General features: G+C 33.4%; 3 protein-coding genes across 4 annotated transcripts; 2 read left to right on the top strand and 1 right to left on the bottom strand.

The window, feature by feature from the left end:
• Positions 1–571: 571 nt before the first annotated feature.
• LOC131941722 (TGF-beta-activated kinase 1 and MAP3K7-binding protein 1) lies at positions 572–8353 on the top strand. 2 transcript variants are annotated; one of them, XM_059301183.1, is made up of 9 exons: positions 572–696; positions 3589–3691; positions 4179–4315; positions 4638–4788; positions 5016–5102; positions 5316–5454; positions 6480–6708; positions 7098–7725; positions 8007–8353. In XM_059301183.1, exons 2-9 carry the CDS (start codon positions 3686–3688, stop codon positions 8142–8144), a joined length of 1515 nt encoding a protein of 504 aa, XP_059157166.1. In that variant the 5' UTR covers positions 572–696; positions 3589–3685; the 3' UTR covers positions 8145–8353. The 2 variants fall into 2 exon arrangements, with proteins under 2 accessions (XP_059157166.1, XP_059157167.1); XM_059301184.1 differs by having other exon boundaries at positions 622–640.
• A 1000-nt stretch (positions 8354–9353) lies between these two features.
• LOC131941714 (bifunctional apoptosis regulator) lies at positions 9354–16510 on the bottom strand. The gene is made up of 9 exons (XM_059301157.1): positions 16353–16510; positions 14428–14495; positions 13954–14143; positions 13574–13754; positions 13152–13305; positions 12514–12662; positions 12124–12285; positions 11750–11949; positions 9354–10808 (listed from the first exon to the last, which is right to left on the bottom strand). Exons 2-9 carry the CDS (start codon positions 14483–14485, stop codon positions 10637–10639), a joined length of 1266 nt encoding a protein of 421 aa, XP_059157140.1. The 5' UTR covers positions 14486–14495; positions 16353–16510; the 3' UTR covers positions 9354–10636.
• A 6-nt stretch (positions 16511–16516) lies between these two features.
• LOC131941715 (uncharacterized) lies at positions 16517–22080 on the top strand. The gene is made up of 5 exons (XM_059301158.1): positions 16517–16582; positions 18006–18247; positions 19476–19619; positions 19940–20106; positions 20996–22080. Exons 2-5 carry the CDS (start codon positions 18010–18012, stop codon positions 21350–21352), a joined length of 906 nt encoding a protein of 301 aa, XP_059157141.1. The 5' UTR covers positions 16517–16582; positions 18006–18009; the 3' UTR covers positions 21353–22080.
• The last annotated feature ends 566 nt before the right edge of the window (positions 22081–22646 follow it).

Below are 22646 nucleotides of genomic sequence, written 5' to 3'. Positions count from 1 at the left end.
ATTTGCAAATACGGCAGTCTACTACACAACATACATCGTCAAATTATAGGGCAATTTAATTAGAACAACAAAGATTTCACAATCTTTTGACAACTTACACAATAGTATACATTTTGTTAGAAGTATCGCAACCAATGTAAAAAAAAATATTTAGTAGGCCTATTTAGTAAGTTTATTTTTCTAAAAACTAAACAAAAAATGCATGTTAATCGATTCGTGGAATTAAGACAACGTGACGTTACACTGTCTCTACCCCCCTTTCGTCACACAACGTCACAAAAGTCTGAACCCCCCTCCCCCCCCCCCCCCCCCCCCCCTAGGCGTGGGACGTCATTTATCGACGACCCCTTAGATCTATAATTATATTAAATTATATTATAATTAATTATAGTAGCTTAGTAATGAAATTATAAGGGTGAACAGACAACTGAATATTATAATTTTAACATTAATAAATAATACATGACATAACAAAGGGTAATCGGAAATGCATTCGTGGGGATTTTTTTTTTGGTACATTACTTTACATTACGGTCGTTAGTATTTACTTTCATTGTATTTTATTATTTACTACACATTTAGTTAGGCCTAAACCCCTAAATCTACACTACAGTGTTCTACAGACTTCAAAATGTTTAAAGTGCATTTTGCTTTCTTACATAGCGGCTTACTACTTATGTAACAGTAGTAGATCTAGTAAGTATCTAGTTGATCTAGATCTAGTATCTAACACTACTACACTCAGTACACTCAACCACTGAAAGTCTGAAGTCTGAAGAAAGTGAAACACAGCTAACTTCACTCAACTTAAGCTTCCTTCACTAAACTAAACTTCACTTCTTCACACTTGACTTAGTCTCAGTCAAGTGACTTTGTGACTTAGTGTTAGTGTTAGACAGTGTTAGTAGTACTTAGTAGTAGTTAGTTAGTTATAAATAATTAATATTAATTTAGTTAGTAGCCTTAGTAGTAGGTTAGGTAGTACTTAGACCGAGTAGTAAAGTAGTTAGTGTCAACTTAAGTCCTAAGTTTTGTAATAGTAATAGACTGACTTACTTATTATTACTTAATGCTTACTTAATAATACTAAGTATATTAATAATATATACTATACATACTACATACTTATATATATACTTATACTAAAAGTTATGGTATACAATTCGAATTGTCCCTAGAGGATTTCATAGTGTCAGCCGCCAACCAATCAAACGTACGCTTTCTCCGCATTTTGGTTGGCGGCTGATGTCACGATGATGTCACGCGGCGCCATTTTGGAGCTAAAAAAGGGCAGAAAAAGCCATTTTTTTACGTTTTCAAAATGGGCCCAAAAATGACACTTTTTAAAATTAGACTTAGCCATTTTTCCAAACAATTTTTTCGAAAAAAGGCAGTTTTGGATGATTTTTGGATGTACACAACGGCCTAGGTCAGCAGGTGTCAAACCACGTGAAGGCACCCAATTGACGATTTCAGTCACGCATGAGTGGTTTTCATACGTTCTCGTGAACTAAATACCAGTTTCCTGACAACAAAATGGAAAACGACAATTTCATGAAAATAACGACCCTAGAGGAATGGCTTTTGAAGATTATTAAATAAAAATCGGTGTATTGGCTACTTGTGTTGATTCTAAAGTTGTCTATAATTGACTAGTAGGGCATGCTGAAATAACGGACTGAGGGCGCAGTGTAGTGTGTAATTTCGATAAATGTAAATTAATCAGCCCGGCCGCAGATCAATCGCAAACTGTTACATTGGTTAAATGTGAAAAGCATACTACTTACAAAGGAGATTGTTTATATTATTGTTTTGAGTTTATATTTAACTCAATGCAACAAGCCCGCCTGTTGGTTGAGGCCACGACAGGGGGACGTTCTGACCGGGATTCAAAGGGACGACTCAAAATATCATCCTATATTATATATAATTATAATATTCTTATGAATAATGTTTTGACATATTCTTATTTATACTTTACTTAAGGCTGGTATTAGTAGTGTCATGGAGTTTAAGTCTGAGTTGGCCTACTCTCTCTTAGTGACTTCAGAGAGTCTAGAGTCAGACTGCTTTATCTCTTCTCTCTAGACTAGGCTTGACTAGACAGCTGGGGAGAATGTTTACACTGGTGTCCGATAATGGAATCTTTTTTAAAAAAGGGGTGTTAGGTTACTGTTTATGGTAGTTAACAAAATGGATACACACAGGGCCGGCTAATGTCAATGCTAACCCTGTCCCTAACTGGTAACCCCAACCCTGGTCCTACCATACGCCTAACCCTAATTTCTAACCATAAAATTAGTCGAGACTACAATACTAGTAACAACCCAACACCCCTTTTTACATTCTCGAATATACGTAGTATAGAGAAAGTATTGTAATCGTGCAAAAAAAAAAATCGAGATTTTTACAAATCTCGACGTTTTACACCTCACTGATACGGAAAAACATAATTTTGCAATCTTGTCCGTATGTCTGTGTGTGTGTGTGTGTCTGTGTGTAAACACGATAACTTGAGTACCGTTACAGCTAGGTTGATGAAATTTCATATATAAGTATTATATCAAAATCGTAGATCCGTATCAACTTTTGAGCGATTTCCGACAACCGGAAGTGGTACTTTTTCTACTTTGAATTTTTCAAAAGCCTATAACTTGAGTACTATTTCAGATAGATAAATGAAATTTCACATGTAAGTAAAAGATCTAATTCTCTACCTTCTGTTAAATTTTGAGTAATTTCCGTTTATCGGAAGTACTTATTTACGCTACTTCCGATTTCTCAAAAACGCATGTAAATTTATAAAGTACTAATAATATTGCGCACTATTATGCACATCTTTATTTAGCGTTCACTTGGTGTGCATTTCTTTTTTCTACGAGATTATATTCTATTTTAAAAAATTTGAGTATTTAAAATGGATTAAAAATCATGTCTAGAAGTCTATATCCCGAGTTGCCATCCCCCGTAGTGTTATATTAGAATATTCGAGAAAGTTTAGGGGAGATCACTCCCGGTTTATTTTAAAGAAGATTCCATTATCGGACACCGTTATCTATAATCATCCACATTTTCTTGTCAGCTGGAGAAAAATCCTGACACGTATTTCAAGCAATTTTGATATAGATCTAGGTATTCAGTTCAGTCGACAAAGCAGAAATAAAAATAAGTTGTTTACTCATTGACACATTTTGAGTGCAGTAAAAATTGGAACATCAGATTCATTGGACTTAAAATAACTCTTTGGCAAGCAGTTACATTAAAACAAAACAAACGTAAATTAAGTGATAATGTTTAAAGTTCTGGTTCTCTAAAATTAGTCTAGGACCTGGGTTTGATTCAACACGATAATGTACTGGAGTCTAACAATGGCAACATAGGAGTCATTGATATTTGATTCTATATAGATATAATAGAGGATTGATTGAACTGGCCATGTCTGTATGAAAAAAATAAGAGAAATAAGAGAAATAACTCTTTAAGTTAACAAGAAAACAAGACATTTTAGTGATTAATAACAATTGATATGAGTAAGCAATTTTGTTTCTGCTACATTTTTAACTAACTTTTTAAAAAACTTTACCACAGAATTGACCAAGGTAGATATTTATGATATGCCAAACCTCTGAATTCCAACTGCATTACCAACATTTTATTATTACACCAATCTCAGGTGTCTACAACAATGCAGGTATGTAATAAGTCATAAATTTAAGTTTAAATAATAATTCAAATGATATTTCTTCATTCTTGATAAGCCATATCTACTTCTTTGTATAGATGGTACTACACTTATGATAGATACAACCATGCAGGTTATGTTTAGCATTATAGCTGAGTTTAGAGCTAATGTTATTGTTGAGTTCTGGGATCAAAGTTAACTATACCAATATGTAGGAATGACACTTACCAAAAATAAAGACGCATACACATTTTTTAATTCCACCATTAAAAATTATCACATGTTAATTTCAAACCTAAAATCGGACACTAATTATTGTGAATCCACCCATGTGTTTTGTATGCAGATTATAATGAAATGTCTATGTTGATTCATGTTTTGAATGCTCATGATTATTCATTTCTTGATAATATTGCTGCTCATGTCTTATATAAAAGTCAATAGCAGTTAGCAGATTATTGTTGGCTTCTAAAGTTTTCATCATTCACATTTATAGGATCCTGCTCTAAGCTGGACTGATGACTTACCAGTTTGTCATTTTTCTGGAGTTGGCTTGTCAACCAATCAAATCTATCGTGAAGATGGTAACAGACGAGAAGCACATGACAATGAAGACAGAAATTTCCATTTCAGGTGATTAACATTGTCATCTTTTATATATATTTCCTTTTTTCAAAAAGTTTCTGATGTAGTATAAAAAAAAAATCCAGTTTTAGTGAATGCAACTTGTTTGAAATTATCAATAGCATATAAATATTTCCATTGATATTCATAGCACAAGAACGATTTCTTTGAATGATTGTTTCTAATTGTATTAGACGAGTTAAGAATTTATACAATCAACTTCAGTGTGCCTTTCCATACTTACTTCTTAACACTCATAACATTTAAAGATAAAAAATAACTTCATGCAAATGAGTGAGTAACTTTGTGTTCTGATTCCCTTTTTTACCAGACATGACAGCTGTTTTCTCTATGGTGTCTTTGATGGCCACAATGGTACACGTGTGGCAGAATTTGCTGCTCAGAGAATTCCTGCAGAGCTTTTATTAGGTCAGTTACAGCCTAACTTTGCAGATGAACAAGTGAAAGAAGCCTTGAGACAAGTAAGTTTTTTTTTTTACTTCTTTACTTTAAGCCATCAGATTTCTAAGTTTATATCGACAAAACAGGGAAACATTTTCATTAATATTTCAAAATGCACGGAGGCTGCTTAAGTAAAATAGACATAATTTGATAACCACACAGAAATATGACCTTGACAAAGCAATGAAAAGCAAATGTCAATTAGGAGGATTTTTAAACATTTTTTATTTTACTTTGAAATTATCAGGCTTTTATTGGCGTGGAGAAAGGTTATTTTGAGTCAATGGATGGGTTGTTGGCTGAGAGAACAACATGTCAGGACAGACTGCCAGATGTAAGTGGATGATGAATGCTGCATCTAAGATTGCTATTTTTAGACCAGAGCTACAGTTACATTTGTAATTAAGAGCTCATCATTTTTGTAGCCTATGGCTTTATAATATATAAAAAATAAATGAAAATTAAGTACCTACCTATCAAATTAAAAAAATTACACTTTTTGTATATATGTTATATACACCTAATACAATAACAATTCATTTTTTAGGGCATTAGTCAGTATGAGGCCTATCAAAAATATCCTGACATCATTAGCAAACTTCAAGAGTTGGACAAAAATATTTCTGGTGGCACTACAGCAACTGTTGTTCTTATTTATAACAACAAACTCTATGTAGCCAATGTTGGTAAGGTAACTCTTATTAAACTTAAAGCTATACATAAAAACTATAACTATCTTAATACATTACTATTTCTTTTTACCGATTTTATGGTGCCCACCTCTGTAGCTATAAACATTATTTAGACCGTATCAACAAATATAGGTCTTACTAAAGGAACTGATCAAGCTCATAACCTAGAAAATGTAAGAAATAAACCGGGAGTGATCTCCCCTAAACTTTCTCGAATATTCTTATATAAAATAACAGGGGATGGAAACTCGGGCTATAGACATGATTTTTAATCCATTTTAAATACTTAAAGTTTTAAAAATAGAATAAAATCTCGTAGACAAATTAATTGCACACCAAGTGAACGCAAATAAAAAAAGCGCATAATAGTGCGCAATATTATTAGTACTTTTAAAATTTACATTAGTTTTTTGAGAAATCGGAAGTAGCGTAAATTACTACTTCCAGTCAACGGAAATTACTCAAAATTTAACAGAAGGTAGAGAATTAGATCTTTTACTTACATGTGAAATTTCATTTATCTATCTGAAATAGTACTCAAGTTATAGGCTTTTAAAAAATTCAAAGTAGGAAAAGTACCACTTCCGGTTGTCGGAAATCGCTCAAAAGTTGATACGGATCTACGATTTTGATAAAATACTTATATATGAAATTTCATCAACCTAGCTGTAACGGTACTCAAGTTATCGTGTTTACACACGGACAGACACACACACAGACACACACACACACAGACATACGGACAAGATTGCAAAATTATGTTTTTCCGTATCAGTGAGGTGTAAAACGTCGAGATTTGTAAAAATCTCGATTTTTTTTTTTGCACGATTACAATACTTTCTCTATACTACGTATATACGAGAAAGTAAAAAGAAACAAAATTAAAATAAAAGACTCGCAAATTTTATTAATTGTTTATTGAAAGTTGTATTAAAAAAATACATCTGCTTTTAAATTAACTTTGGCATTGAAATGATGCTTGATGTCTACATTGCTACTTGTAAATTATATACCTCCAGGTGATACAAGAGCGTTTTTATGTAAAACAAACCCTGAAGGTGTCCTCCGAGTGATACAGCTTTCATACGACCACACTATTGCTGATCCTGGTGAGCAAGCCAGGCTTGAGCAAGTGGGGGTGGATGTTAACAAACTAAAAATTCTGAGAAGAGTCGGAAACTCCGACTGTACACGCTGTATTGGGGATTACCATGTTAAAGGGGGCTACAAGGACATTGATATTCTAAGGTTTTTATCAACTTTTTTCTTTAATTTAACAATTACGTCAAGGCAATGATAAAATTAAATTAGTATCTTTGACAGTTTGAGACCAACCCCTGCATCACTACACAAGATGCATCTTCATTAATTAATAAAACAAATTTATTAGTAAAATGCCATCACATCACCATCTTAATTTTAGTTTCCAGACTGTGTAAATAAAATTTTATGTGTCAAGTGATGAGAGAGAGAAAAAAGTATTAATCTGTTTTTAGATTAACAAGAAGCTTAGTGATTCCATTTTTATATATAGTATAGTTAGATAAAAAAATTGATTGATACATTTTAATGGATTATTGTGTTTCTTGTCTGATAGTTGGCAAATCTAAGTGAATTGTCTTTGTTTTTTTTTCTAGTGCTGCTAAAGTGGAACCTGTGATTGCCGATCCATTTGTTGATGGCGGTATAGAAATTGACAGCACTTGTGCTTTCATGGTTATTATGTCTGATGGCCTGTATCAGGCACTAACCGATGCCACAGGGACCGAAACTGTGAACGGAGACATAGCTAAAATGGTGGCGCAGGAGTTTGGCCAGCAGACCACGTTGACTGGGGTGGCGCAGGCTGTGGTTGACCGAGTGGTCAGAATCCACCATGACACTTTCATGACCCAGAGCGGGGACAAAAAAGACTTGTGCCGAAAACGGGACGACATCACCTTACTGGTGCGGAACTTCCATTTCCCCCTGTCGGTGCAGCAGCGCAACATGCAGTCGCCCTCTCACCCACCCCATCACCTGTCTGGGTTCCCAGCCAATGTGTACAAGTCACCCAGCCTGGACACTAGCCGGCAAAGCTCTTCCACCGATTCTCCCATCACCCCCACAAACTATCTTTTATCTGGGCCAAATCTCCTGGGAAACACCACAGAGGTGCAAACCAACGGGAGTAGCAACTACAGCACCAGCTCTAGTGGGGAGATGCAACTTTTTTCACATAGACACTCAGAGAATTCTAACCTAGAACTTGATGCTGAAGGCAAAGTGAGTACCTTTGTTTACCAGATATAAAAATCACATTTGGATGATTGAGCAATAACTTGAATTTCAATGTTTTCAAGTTTTAACTTAATTTAACAAAAGTTTATATTTTTACATTCAAGATGAAATTATGTTTACTTTTTTGCTTTATTAAATTATTTTTTATAACTGAGCAGTATATTATTTAAACCCAGGAAACGAATGGATAAAAAAACTTTACAAGTTTTTTGAAAATAAGTTCTCATTTGTGTCTTCCAGGTAATAAGATAATTGATTTTTTGCAGGTCAAAGCATATGTTGACTTCTCTGAATGGTATACAGCTCTTGATAAAATGGGAGAAGAACAGCGAGAAGCTCTGTACCAGGAACTGATGCCAAAATCTATTTATGATCCCATTCAGGAGGAGCCGTCTATAGAATAACCATTTTAATGTTTATATTTAGCATGGATACATTGTCATCACACTATTTCTTGTCATAAAATGTAAAACAAAAACACTGTATGCCATATTAATCACAAAGCATGATATAACAGACTACTACTGTTATTTCCAGATACTTAAATAATGTATTATCTGCTTGTCATTTCTGTAATTAATACACTAATTTAACAGAGTAATAAATATTTGTAATGCCCTGTTATTTCTTGTTTGTCACTATCCAATTAAAATCAAGTATCTTTCAAGAATGGAACAGTTATGGGACAGGTAGTTTGTAATTCAACTTCAATTCAGTGTATACTTTTTCTCTTCAATTTTTCTACCCTGGCTTAAAATAGTATCTTTAGTCTTCTGACCCTCTGCATGAAGGGGCCAAACTTTGTTTTCATCGACTCGGAAACCTACCAAGTGGATTTAATATTATCCTACAAACCCAAGTCCTGAATTAGTGACTTATAGGTTGTTAATCATCTTCCCTAACAAATAACCATTACCTGATACTACCTCTCATAAACCAGTGTGAGTTGTTACTATTATACCAAATAAGTGGGGAGAAGTTAAAAATGATTAGCAGTAAATACTAAATAACTATGCAGCTAGTGATGAGATACAGTAACAATCTCAACTAAACAAAAATACATTGTCATTTTATGCTTCTTGTGTCACCTAGTTATGTCAACCCAATAGTAAGTAACATCACAGTTGAATGACTTGACTTAGTCCTCGTACCTCCTTATGGAACATAGGGCCTCTAACATTTCCTTCCATTTTATCCAATCCCCGGCTAATAATTTTGAAGTCTCCCAAGACATCCCTGTTGGCTTCATTTCTTCGAGAAGACTCCGCCTCCAGGTTTGTCTTGGGTGCCATCTCTTCCGCTTTCCCTAAGGGTTCCACTCACTTGGCCTGTCACATTTGGGTGAGCCTTTTGAGGCATGTGTCCCACCCATGGCCTCTTTCTCCTTTGCACTGTCGTAGGCTCCTTCCTTGCTTTTATCCATAATTCTGTTTGGCACTTTGTCCTGCCATCTCAATTTTCAGAGTTTAATGAGCAAGTAGTTATCTTGTGGGTTCTTGGTCAGAGGTTACGAGACTAATAATAATCATAGTTTTTTTCAACACAGGTCAATTAGCTTGAAGTAAACTATACCATTTATATTGAAAAAAAAAAACAACATAAAAAGTCAAACAGCATGTCATAAAATGTTTTATTTGCATTTTAAAATCTGCAGTACAGAATGTATTGAAAGGACACATTTTTTCATTTGATTATAAAACTGTTTTTGAGCTAGATCTAGAATAAATCTAGGTGCCAAGTGTAAATATTAACTGTTTAAAAATAGTTTCTAAAATAACATTCATATTTAAATTTAAGTAATGGGATAAACACGCACATATTTAAAATGTAAGTAATGGGATAAACCAAATGTTCAACACACTGGAAGCTTAAAAAGGGGTCACAAAAAGCCAACTTTAAAAAAAATATCTTTCATTAAGATTTTAAAAATAATTAAAAAAAAATTATCTTAAAGTATTAAAGACTTGCATTTAAATAATAATGTAGCTTTAGTTTTAATTTAAAAAAAACACAAGTTCACATAAGTCTGCCACCATTCACATTAGAAAAATATTGCATAGAAAAAACCATATTTGTTTCTATAAATAAAACCCAGGCCCAGTTAGAGAGAATTGTAGGAGCAATGTAATACTTTAGAGGTTAAATTGTTTTGCACCAAAATGGGTGTACTTCTAATTAACATATGCTTATTGCTAAAATGTTCTTCATTTTTGTAAACCACAATTCAACCTATTTGTTTTTTATTGTCTTATTGCAACACATGCTGAGCTTTTAAAAAAATTAGAAACTGGAAATGAATTTCAAAACAAAGCACTGTCATTATCTTGGGTTACTTTTGTATATATCAAAAGCACATATCAGGTACATACCTTTTATAGCATTGAACTAGTATCAATGTAGGCGCATGGACTTTTAAAAAATTCATTTGAAAAACATTTTTGATTCACAATGCATAACAATACATGCGTCCATAAAAAATACACAGTATTTTGCCATATGTATCAGACAAGTTTTAAAGTTGAGGACTGTTATAGAAAAATTTAGTTTGTTATGACATTATGTAACAATGTCACAGATTTTGAAATGATATAAAATACAGTTTGTCATGATGTTTGTGGACAAGCAGGAATGTAATGAGATTGCACTTTATAAAAAAGAAAAAAAAGCAGAATGAAAAGCAGAATATTATTAGTGTAGTGAATATGATAATACCACCACACATTTCTTTTAACAAAAGGTACATTGAAAAATTCTCCATAATACTTTTTTTTGTAAGAAAACTTAATATTGTTTAATAAATTTTTTATTATTATAAGTAATACAGTAAAAATGAGGATCATAGTTGAACAAATCCTTTTACTTTGTTTAAAAAAAAAGGGTGAATTGAAAGTTGTTTTCAGCGTACAAGTTTATTATAAAGAGCAATAGAGGCTTGTATTGGACTGATGTAAAGTGCGCCATAAAAAAAAACATCACAGATAAGGCTTGGAACTATAGGCCAGAGAACCATAAAAATAAAAGCTGATATCAGATGCCGAAACCAAGCCTTCAAATGTGGAAGTGATTGTCTGAAAAATATAACAAACATCATTAAAGTAACTCTTTACAACTTACGTTAAATGATTTCCAAATACTTAAATAAAAAGCAGTATTCTATCACTTGCTGGATGAATACAACCTCTTGTTACACATTCTTTATAGTTGAAGTGTAAGCAACCTTTTCAAATGGAACTACATATATTGTAATTGTAGATTTGTGCATTCACATATACACATCTTTCTTATTACATTTTTGTTGGCAGAAAAATATTGGTCATGTAGGCCTACCCTTGTTTTAATCCCTAATGCTTTTAGTGGTGTATTAAATTCTGATATAAAATTAATGAAAAATTAATATTTTTTGTCTGCAGAACAGTCATTTTCATAGATGTCTTCACTTTACATTTTTTTGTAACCATATGGTAAAAAAAGAAACTAGTGTTTTGGCTTTTCCCTTCAAATATTGCTTTGTTATCTGATTATTCATAACATCTAATGCCTTAATACAAACATATACAATCAAATTTTAATAATCGTATTTGTTTAAAACAAAAACTATCAAAAAATTTTAAGTCACCGTTAAATTAAAAACTGTTTTTTTTTACGAAGTGACTACTCTGAATAAGATTTTTCTCCCCAACGTCTCCACTTAGTCGGCAAAAGATAGCTCTGCGCATGCGCAGTGACGTATAGCTCGGGTTAGGGCTAGAATGAGGGTTGGGGCTAGGATTAGGGTTAGGGATAGGATTAGGGTTAGGGATAGGATTAGGGATAGGATTAGGGTTGGTGATAGGGTTCTGCGGTTGTAAACACACGCATGCGCAGTACCATCGAAAACATCACCGCGAAGGCAAGTCGTAGTTTCTCTCCATTGCGCATGCGTATCTTATTCCGGCTAGCATCGGCCTTTTTTTATGCCATATAACTATTTGATGACATATAAAATGTGACAAAACCAACAAAAAGTTACCTCCATTCATGCTTGGAAAAGAATTGAGTCCATGTAAAGTACTCCAAGACTTGATACAAGATAGCAGTGACCAAAACAAACAGTGGTGTAAAAGAATGATGGGCAAACATCTGCCAGGCAAAATAAACCACCAGCAATTCTGGCATGACAAAAGCAGTGAAGGCAAACTTCATCCAATCAGATGTGTTCACTTCTTCTGTCTGAACATGATTTTGTAAAGTCAATTAAATAGTGAAGATAGATAAGCTAAAACTTAAGTCTTTTACTTAAAAAAATGTTAGAACTATTCAAAATATTTTACTTTCGAACCTGATATTATATGGCTTAAAAAGTGGAACTTTAGCACAACTGCTGTCTTAAGGCAAAAAACTTACTTCTGCAATTATGGTAAGATTTACATCAGTTGGTCCAATTATTGCCTTGACAAATGGCAGAAACATATCATCATAAAAATATAGCCATAGATAAAGCATTGTGGTACGGGGAAAATCCTTCATGCCGTAGACTAGGAACAGACATCGACCAGGGTACAGTGTCTAAAAAACAATAGCACAAGCATTTTTATAATTTTCAGCAAATATCATTACTGCTAACATCTAAATAACTATGCTCTATTTAAAATTAATGACAGTGTGGTTTTATCTTACAGATTATATACATTATATACATATTGCGTAACATATTATTTTGAATTTTATATCTATTAACAGAAAATAGATTATGGCTGACTATTTAAAAAGTTGTATTTGGGAATATTCTTTTACTTTATATTCCCATAATGTTGTAGGCATTTTAAGGCCATGCACTTTAAGCATTTCAATGGCTAACAGCAGGGCATGTTCATGAGTTGTATCTGTCACATTCAGCAATTGCTTCACTGATTCATTGGTTAGTGAAAGTAACACATTGCCATCTGTTGATAAGATGTTGATCTAAATCAATCAGTTGGTCTAATCATGAAAATGTGTTTCTTTATACAACTGTCAGAATGTTGCTCAAATTATTTAACTCTTTTTATACAGGAGTTGATGTGGTTTTTGAATTTTTAATGTATGATATAGTGTTGATGTTTGAGTTAGGTTGTAATAGTAATACCCTAGAAATGTGTGTGGGATGTGTTGGGCAATCTTTACCGGTGAGTGTTCATGATAATATAAATTATGTAGGGAGAAATTAGAGGTAAGGCAGCTATGAGTATTAATAAATGTTAAGATACTGAGGATTTGGGAAAGAATGCATTCAGGTTTTGAGCTGGACATTGTCCATTACACAGTTGAAGATACACTGGGACCCTAGCATTTCTGTCACCACAGGAATAAATATTTCAACTTCAATCAGCTCCTGTTTACAAAATGCATTCAAAGGGACAAGATTTCTTATGCTGTAACATTTCATCACCTACCTATTTTATGTTCCATTGCCAAAGGTACATACTGACTGGCCCAACTCATCTGGTCTAACCAAGCTGCAACATCCTTCTGCCTCCAAGTCTGTACAGGTTTCAGCACCAGCATGTTGGCATCACTAGATTGCCAGTACCAAGCTAAATATGCAACCTACAGATTCAGTGGCAGCATGTAAGATAACAGCAAGTGGTGAAAAAATTAAAAAGGCAGAAAGAATTACAGAGGAGGAATGTTATAAAGACAAATGAAAATATATAATTACCGAAAAGAAGCACAATAAGAAAAGTTAATACTAAACCCAAGTAATTTAAAACTCTAAGATGAAAAATTTTTGGGTTGTAATTTTAAGATTGAAAAAAGATTTTAACTTTAAGAAATTAATCAATGCAATATTTCGTGAGTGAAAATTGTAACTTACAACAAATATACAAACAGCTATAACAATTCCAGCACAGAATGATGCGAAGTCAGACTTTTTTGTCTTGACTTTGGCCAGGGCTTCATCAAACTTTTTAACCACATCACTATTTTCATTATTTTCCGCCAGCTCTTTTTCACGTTCTGCCACATCATTAGGCATTAACTTTAGAATCATATTTCTGAAAGTTCCATCAAGGTTTTATAAACATTCTTAAAAAGGTTAATAGGTCAATAAATATGTAAATATATAAAACTGAAAACTCTACTGATAATAAATAAAATAATTTGTGGTCTTTAACAAAAGACGAAAATAAGCAAAAGCAAGTATCATATTTAAAACTGCTAACTAAAGATTTTTTTTATACATAATTTGTTTACTTCATTTGGTAATTTGTTTTTGGGTGTCCTTCATAAGGCTGGCGGCACATGGGACATTCCTTTTTTTTTGAGTTAAAAAACCATTGAGCAAGGCAGATTCGACAAGACGTGTGACCACATGTCAGTGTAGTTGGGTCAACTGCAAGTCGAAGGCACACAGCGCACAAGAAATCTTCTACTAAATCTGAAGCTGTTAGGATACAAATTAGCTTATGTAAGTAAACTTGAGTTAATTAAACAAAAATATGCATAATTTAGTAAATAAAACAAGTCATAACAAATTGTCAATTATTAAGAAAAATGCAGTGAAATGTACTTTGCCGAACTCTTAAAATTTAATTGAATAGTAAATTTAAAAAGACTGATGCTCTTTCAAGTTTTTGTGTTTGTATTTACCTCTTGTCACTACAGTAAAATTATCATTTAAAAAAACACTCAAATAATTATCAAACAATTTATTTTTTTAAATCCTACCTCCAATCCTCCTGTGCACACTAGAGTTACTAGAACTGTCTGCTTCCGATACTTCCATGATGTTGGTTCTTTTTTAATTTGAAATAAAATTTTATTGTCAAATTATAAGCATAAATAACTACAATGTGTAGTTTTCAGAAAATCTATACAGCCAATCAAAATTTGTTTTACTAAATTAATTTTTTTTTTCATTCTTATCCATTACACAGCACCTATCCAGCAGGGGGAGGGGGGGGGGCAATAAAGTCAAGGCAGAACGAAGATCTAAAATCTAGATTTTGATCAAAGCTATTATGAATTTAAATAGGCCTATACTTACTCCCTATACTATAGTAAGTAGTACTAGATCTAGTAAAATCTAGACTAGTGAATAGATAGTAAAATAGACATGACCGAGTTAACAAGAATCTTTCCATCATTACTATTTACATGGATAAGAACTTGCTTTTTTAGATTTTGGAATCAAAGCGACAGTAAAAATAATAAAAACCTAGGCCTAAGCCTGAAAATAATTCAGAAATTTAATATTTTTAGAATCAATGTTATAGTAGTATTGTTATAGAGAACTTGAAAATAATTATTTTAGTTTAAGGCTACATTTCAATTTATTTTCATCAAGCCTAAGAGTGAGTAAGTTATAATAACCGAAAGTTTTATTTTCATTAAGGCACGACACACAACACTATGCATGCGTGGTATGTAGCCTAACCGACCGAAAGGAGATTGTTTATATTATTGTTTTGAGTTTATATTTAACTCAATGCAACGGGCCCGCCAGTTGGTTGAGGCCACGCCGGGGGGACGATCTGTCCGGGATTCAAAGGGTCGATTCTAAATATCATCCTAGAATTCTAATTGTTTTAAGATTTTTTTTTTTGCTTTGTTACCAAAAATAATAAAAACATCACAATAACAATTAGCCTATATACTAGTCTATTCTATATTTCTGGCTCTAGTAGAATACTCTAAGATTTAAGATTGTCTAGATTCTAGATCTACATCCAACCTTTTAGTAAGTCGTCTAACTCTAAGTCTACAGTAAAGAAAAGTCCAACAAAAATCAAACAGTCGGATTTTTGTAGGCCCTAATCATATTTATTTTAATAACATCAAAGATCGGTAATCCCTTAGTTTAGCGTCGGAAATTATCGGGTAATGTTTGTTGAGTTTCGGTAAATAGAGTTACGGTAAACTATCGTTTATTTGACCATTGAAATATAAATAAATTGAAAGTCGATTGTAGTAAATTAATGTTTTAATTTTTTTTAAGTTTAATCGAAAAAAGGAAACAAGAATAAATATAATAGTAGATTTAAATTAATAGATCTAAACATTAAAAAAACAACATATATTAATATAAATATAAATAAAATAATGAAGTCAAAAGTCAAATGTTTTATGTATTTCAAGTATTTGGCTTGCAGCGGATTTGCGACCATTAATTAATTCTAGATCTAGCTAGATATCTAGCTGTTAGGCCAAGTAAAAAAATCTAGATTACGAAAATAGTAAAAATGATTACAAAATGTAAAAATGATTACAAAAATAAATCTATCCAAATTTTAAATATTCTGTATAAAAATAAAAGATGACGCCAAATAAAGTATGGTTTACAGTACTTCCGGTGAATTCCGGAAGTGTGTGACAGACTTTGACATTGTTTTACTGTTTTTTACTGCTATACGATTCCGGAATAATAACCGACGCTAAACTAAGGGATTACCCAAAGATCTAAATGATTTTTAAAATATTATTCTAAATTTAATGGGTCTGTAAAATAATTTTGGGAAAATTCTAATCTGAGTATTCACGGTTGTGTCCCTTTGGCAGTTTCAAAACAAATAAGTTTTTGTCACTGACACTGTTGTTAGTAAAGTAGTTGTATTATAAGTTGTTTATTATTACTATTTAGAAGCTCAACTCACTAGATTAGCCTTAGTCTACTGAGTTGGATCTAGACCTTCTAGATCTAGACTAGCTAGATAGATCTAGATTCTAGATCTATAGACTAACTAAACTAAATAATCTGCTTGCTTGGTTTTCCGTTTTCGATGAAAAAAAGTTGACGTCAGATCTAACTACACTTCCTGTTACTGATCCTTTTTATACTTATTGTTAAACGAGCTCTTGTTATTATTACATTTTCTTCAATCGGGTGAGAAGTAATGAAGTACACTTACAAAATCTAAACAATAATAAATAAAATAGTCCAAAATAGAATACCAGACTCAAGGCAGCCCACTAAGTAGTGCTGTCTAGTCTACTAGATTAACTAGATTTTTAGATCTAGATCAGTAGCTCTAGATCTAGATATCTAGATCTCTGATCTACTTCAAGTTCTACTAAAAAAATCAAAATGAAAATTTTAAATACTAGATCTAGGAGGCACTACAGACAGTTAAATACAGAAAACAGTGTCACTACTGACAACTACTGTCAGTGTCAACTGGGGCCCAGACAGCGCAGTTGACACTGTACTGTTTTCTGTGTATTTGATTGTTGATACACTTTTTGGCTTGGTATCAGAGGCGTAGCGACCCCTCCCGACGCCCGGAGACAAACTTTCGATTTGCACCCCCCTCAAGATTTTGATTTGCACCCCCCCTCAAACTTTCCATTTGCACCCCCCTCAACCTTTCAATTTATTTTTCCAACATATGTGGTCCCCCCCCCCCTCCCCTATCACTACTCCTCTGCTTGGTATACATTTCCAGCTGTCCCTAGGGAAAATTACTTTGAAACACCCTAGTAGGCTACTAGGGTGTTTCAAAGTAATTTTCTGGATAGTGTGTTGGCCACCAATTAGGCAATTAATCAAACATGTGCTTTGTCTACATGTACATTAGCAGCTGATGTTAAGCAACACATAAATTTACTGTTTTCTGAGCCAAAAAGGGTTAAAAAGTTCCCTTTCAAACCTGACGGTCTATAGGGCAAGTGAAGTAGAGTTCACTTGTTTCTGTGACCTCGGCATATGAAGAGATAGTGTGGTCAGCACTATGCCCAGCCACCTTTACTTTCCCTAACGTAAGAGTTGGGTGGACGGTCTACTGACTTGAACCCAGATTCGAACTTGAGACTTACAGGTTAGCAGTCCAGCTCTCTACCGCTAGACCACTTCTTCCCCTTTTAGAACCAGTATTTATCTATAAAAAATATTTTAAATACATAACAACCTAGAATGCTTTTAAGAAAAGACAGTGCTTGTTCCTATTTTAGGGGATTGTGTGATTGAGTTTACGCAGCTATAAGTGGATACCTAAAAATAGTCATGGATAATTAAAAGTGGCTGACCTATTAATTCTATTATACACCAAGTTTACAAAAATTGTATATTTTATAATTTATTTCCTATCTAATAGACTAAATTATGTGTGCGAGCAGTCTTTTAATAGAGTGTTAATTTAAACTTTTTTAACCATAATTTATGTTTGAAGCTATTGTGTAAAACAAGCTATAAGGAAAACTACATTATTATTTTTCAATAATGTTTTATGTATAAAAAATACACCATTTTATTAAACAGGAATTTAACCATCATTGTGCTGTTATGTTTTTATGTTGAAAATTTGCTTCAGAAAAATGTCTACCCAAATGCAATTTGGAGGGATGAATCAGCAATTAGGACAAGCTGCAGCCACCTCACTGTTTAGGTATAGAACCACAGCTTATAAAGTTGGGTTGCTTCTCTTACTGGCATCTTTTGGTTTGTTTATTCTCGGATACTCTACTCATCACTGGGTCACCTTCAGAGAGCGCTTCAGTGATTACGGTATTTCAGTAGGATTGTGGAATGGATTCCATCATTTTGGGAATTATGGTAAGAATCATTCAGTTCAAACTAATTTCTGCTTTTGGTTTTTCCCCCCCTAACTTAACCCTTATCCCTTCATTTCGCAAATATTGTTAATATCTTTCAGTTTTAAAATATCTATTTTTTCCAAAGATCTGCATGTCTTGTGTTTGTGTTTAGCAGTGGTATGAACCTGATTTCCCATGTGTGAAACATCATCTGATACGGTACATTTGTTCTGAGTTTTTTTCTTTTAAACCATCTTTTCAAGTATCACTAATGCTGAACCACAAAAATGTGATTACTTGATCTTGTTATGTTTTTATTATAAAATTAAGTTTGGATTGGATTAGGCAGAGTAGATATGCAGAGTTTACTATTTTTTCCTGTATACACATACTTAAAGGGGCAGCAGACTTCACAGAGATTTGTAAAAGTGTCACTGCATATAAATTTATTACTTATAGTTCTAAAATAATTAAAGTAAGATTTCGTGCACCATTAACTTACATTATAAAAGTAAAAAAGTAAAGTTCCCTGAAGGTCTGTGGGGCAAATGAAGTAGAGTTCACATGTTTCTTTTACCTCAGTATATAAACGGTTGAAGAAGAGGCGAAAACAGCTGGGCTCACATGGGCACAGATAGAGGGGGCAGCCCAAAACCGAGTCCGCTGGAGATTTGTGGTTGCAGCCCTTTGCTCCCCAGGGGCCACAAAGGAATGATGACGATAGTGTGGTCAGCACTATGCCCATCCACCTAGTTAGGTATCCATCAGAGCTCGATGGACTCAAGGACATTCTATTGACTTGAACCCTGAGTCAAACCCAAGGCTTACAGATTAGCAGTCTAGCGCTGTACTGCTAGGCCCCTATGTCGCCATCATACGTTATACAGTATGAAAATGCAGCGTGACTGACCTTTAGACACAGCACTATACTGCAACTTCTTATTTATGTTAGGATATTAAAACTCCAACAATGCATCAACACACAATTCCTTATGTTGACATACAATTTTAATAATATGCAGAATACCACCTTTTTTGTTACCACCTTTACTTTAAGAGGACTGATTCTATTTTTAACACACAACCTTGCTACTCTGTAATCAGATATGATATTTAGATACTAGTTCATAAATTCTCATAATATAAAACATAGTGCTTTTTGTTCAAAATATTTTGTTAGCATTACAGACAGTACTGTGAATTTTGTTTGTAACAATACCTTATAAATATCCAATACCCTATCTAAGGTTTCATGGTGGCCATGATCATTTTCTCAATACATTTGGCTGGCTACTTTGTCTGCATTGGAGTCACCCTATTTGAAAACTTAAGAAAAGTTAACCCCTTGATGTATTACAGTAGGAGGCTGGAGATCTGTATCCTTATTACAGGTAAATAGCATTGTCAACAGTAAGTAATCTAGTATGGTTTAACTTTTTAATTTAGATAGGCCAAATATACTCTTTTATTTTAGCCTGCTGTAATTTATAAATGCATCTAAACAGTGGTAGATATTGAGTTCTCTAGAATTCACATGTCATGACTTTAATCTAATAAACCACTCAAATTTAAATAGTAATTAAATCAATACATTTCTGGTTTGAAACACACAAAAATTCAGTCACATCCACAATTTTTCAGAATTATCATCTTAACGTAACATTATTTTTAACAAGTACTTCTCAAAAACACAATTCTTTTTTTTTAATAGCTATTTTAGGTACAGCTGGGCTAATAGCATTTGTTCTGGTGATCGGGATTGGTGGCAGAGATTACAGGTATAACTGGTCCATGATCCTGACATCTCTTACAGTCAGTGGACTTTATGTCACATTATTTTTGATCATTGTGGGGAACAAGAAACCACCAGCACTGCAGGTAGGTCCAAATTTGTTATGATCCTCATTGATAATTTATATGTATTTCATTGGATTGAAGTAATGGCACTGGCTGATGGGGCAGGTAAAGTAGAGCACCTGTTTCTGTGACCTCAGCATATAAAGGGATAGTGTGGTCAGCACTATGCCCAGCTGCCTTTACTTTCCCTAACCTAGGTCAAGTACCCATCAGAGTTGGGTTGACTTAGGAATGTGCTACAACTTTTGGGTTAGTAGTCTAATGCATTACTATTCGACCACGCTGTCCAATAACTTCCAAGGGGAAATTAAATTGAAACAAAAGCTTAAGTGCTGTTACTAAATTACATGTAATAAATAATTTATTGTGTTTTTTTTTTGTTCCTACAAATTGGATATTTTTGTTTTTATTAATATATACAATAACCATTTAAAAAATGATGAAATGGCATTTTTTCTGCGACATTATAATATATACAAACTAGTTCATGCTCACATTCTGTTCTATTAATTATAAGAACTTACTAAAAATTGTTTTTTAAGCTCTAAATGTATATGTAAACAGAAATGTAGCCTCAAAGTTAAAGTAAAAAAATATTTTGTGCTTTGTAAATGATTCACACCTGAAGTAAAAGGAAAAATGCAATTATCTCTGCTTGTGGAAATGTCAGTCTGACATTCTCTTTCTGCAAAATGATGCCACCAAAATTAAATGTGCCAAACGTTTAAACTATATATCATATTCTACATTCACCCCCCCCCCCCCCCTCACATGCTTGACATTGTTTCAACTCTCTAATGTACTTTTTTCTACTTTTATTAAACTAATTTTCCTAAACTTTCTATTTACCAGATTAAGGGGTAACTTTAAAAAAATGTATTTTAAACATTTTTCTAACCTCTTTTTTCAGCCTTTAGGTATATATACAGGAGCACCTACCAGTATTACCTATAGCACACAACCAGTTCACAGCTCCACCATAATACAAGCCCACGGACCGCATGTTGTCTACCAGTACGGACCACACAGTCAACCTCTGCTGAGCCCCCAGCCAACTTATGCCTATCCACCACCGCCTCCTCCATATTCTTACCCTCCTACCTACCCCATGTATACCACAACTCAATATCAGCCTGTCCAGCAGTATGATTTCCACAGCGCCGCACCGCCACAAAGCAGTGCAGCAATGCAGGCTAGTGCACCACCTATGGAAGACAATACCCAGCAAGGAAATGTTCTTGGCTCTAAGCATAATGAAGTTCCTTGAATTTTTTTTTATACCGTTCTTCATTGTATCTGAAATAATGCTTCAGTGCTTTCATTAAAACTGTAGAACTAGACTAGACAAAATTATAACATCTGATTAAAAATTGTGTAATTTTACATGGGTGAAATGTATAAGTCAGCATTACACCCATAAATTATTACTTCTCTCAGATGTTTGAGTTTCAATAATGTAAAGACAATGGGACAGTTGATGGCCACGGTGAGACAATTGATGGCCAGAAATAATATAACTTCTCGGAAAAAAGTGGGTACATAGTTTAGGCTCTCATTGCTGAATAAAAAATGCTTATGTATTACCTGTATTGTTATTGTTATAGCAATTCATTGTAAACAAAAGCTTTAAAGTGTAAGCTGTCTTCACTGTAAAAAGTGTGATCATTTTTTTGCCTGCTGTGTTGTGGCGATACAGTTTAGTTGACAACCTATTTGGTAATCAAAAGCTTTTAAAGGCCAAACATAATTGCTGGTGCTACTACACACGTAAGGACCAAAGATACTTGCCACTATTACACACTTAATCTCCACATATTTGTTGTTGTGATTTTATGTCTTTCATATTTCTTTTATCCAATGAGATTTTCGCTTCAGTACCCAGCCAGTACAAATTGTAAAATAAAGATGGTTGCTCCATGTAAGCTTCCAATTTGATGTAATGTTCGGTACAACACTAATTTAAAATAAACTTTCATCCAAATAATGGTGTTGCTTTTGTTTATGAATGATAATAGACAACATGTTAGGAAATATGTGCATCAGCATAAGCAACAAGAAACATTAAATACCATAGTTAGCTAATTGAAAAGATAGTCTGATAATGGTATGTTTATGTTACTGTATCTGGTAAGGTGGAAAGACTAAAGTCTCATTGAATGAAACAAACAAAAAATGGTGATTAGCCATCTATATTGGGTTTGTCCATGAATGATGGCACATTAGTTCCCCCCCCCCCTTGTTTTAATATCTCTTCTTCCCCCCCCCCCCCCCATGGTATTTTTTTTTTTTTTTTTTAAACAAGAGTATATTACTAAAAAAAAAATAACAGAGCTTGGAGAAGATCATATCTTGGGAAAACAATTACAATTGACAAAAATGCTTAAAAATTGCTCGAATTTTTATTTTTAAAAAAATTTAAAATGCAAACATTATATCAAAGTTTTGAACCCTTCCCACCCTGTAATGACTGTTAACAAGGAGGGTAGGTTTAAATAGCAGTAAAAGTAAAATAAAAACAAATAGTTTAGGCTAATTTTTAAATTATTAAGTGTGTATTAGAG

The sequence above is a fragment of the Physella acuta genome, unplaced genomic scaffold (genome assembly GCF_028476545.2).
Source record: "Physella acuta isolate Inbredline_101_S28 unplaced genomic scaffold, ASM2847654v3 ptg000370l, whole genome shotgun sequence".
NCBI lineage: Eukaryota > Metazoa > Mollusca > Gastropoda > Physidae > Physella > Physella acuta.
Note: the sequence above shows the minus strand (reverse complement) of the source record. Positions and strands in the feature narration are given on the sequence as shown.

What these genes read in the sequence shown, in the direction of transcription:
- LOC131941722 (XM_059301183.1), top strand. An exon ending in GTCAGGACAGACTGCCAGAT is followed by an intron (nt 5,103 to 5,315) that starts GTAAGTGGATGA and finishes TTCATTTTTTAG; the next exon opens with GGCATTAGTCAGTATGAGGC. An exon ending in AAGGACATTGATATTCTAAG is followed by an intron (nt 6,709 to 7,097) that starts GTTTTTATCAAC and finishes TTTTTTTTCTAG; the next exon opens with TGCTGCTAAAGTGGAACCTG.
- LOC131941714 (XM_059301157.1), bottom strand. Translation starts at nt 14,485, where the DNA reads ATGGAAGTATCGGAAGCAGACAGTTCTAGTAACTCTAGTGTGCACAGG. An exon ending in TGTGCACAGGAGGATTGGAG is followed by an intron (nt 14,144 to 14,427) that starts GTAGGATTTAAA and finishes GTATCCTAACAG; the next exon opens with CTTCAGATTTAGTAGAAGAT. An exon ending in ATCTTACCATAATTGCAGAA is followed by an intron (nt 11,950 to 12,123) that starts GTAAGTTTTTTG and finishes AATCATGTTCAG; the next exon opens with ACAGAAGAAGTGAACACATC.
- LOC131941715 (XM_059301158.1), top strand. Translation starts at nt 18,010, where the DNA reads ATGTCTACCCAAATGCAATTTGGAGGGATGAATCAGCAATTAGGACAA. An exon ending in CCATCATTTTGGGAATTATG is followed by an intron (nt 18,248 to 19,475) that starts GTAAGAATCATT and finishes ACCCTATCTAAG; the next exon opens with GTTTCATGGTGGCCATGATC. An exon ending in AGAAACCACCAGCACTGCAG is followed by an intron (nt 20,107 to 20,995) that starts GTAGGTCCAAAT and finishes CTCTTTTTTCAG; the next exon opens with CCTTTAGGTATATATACAGG.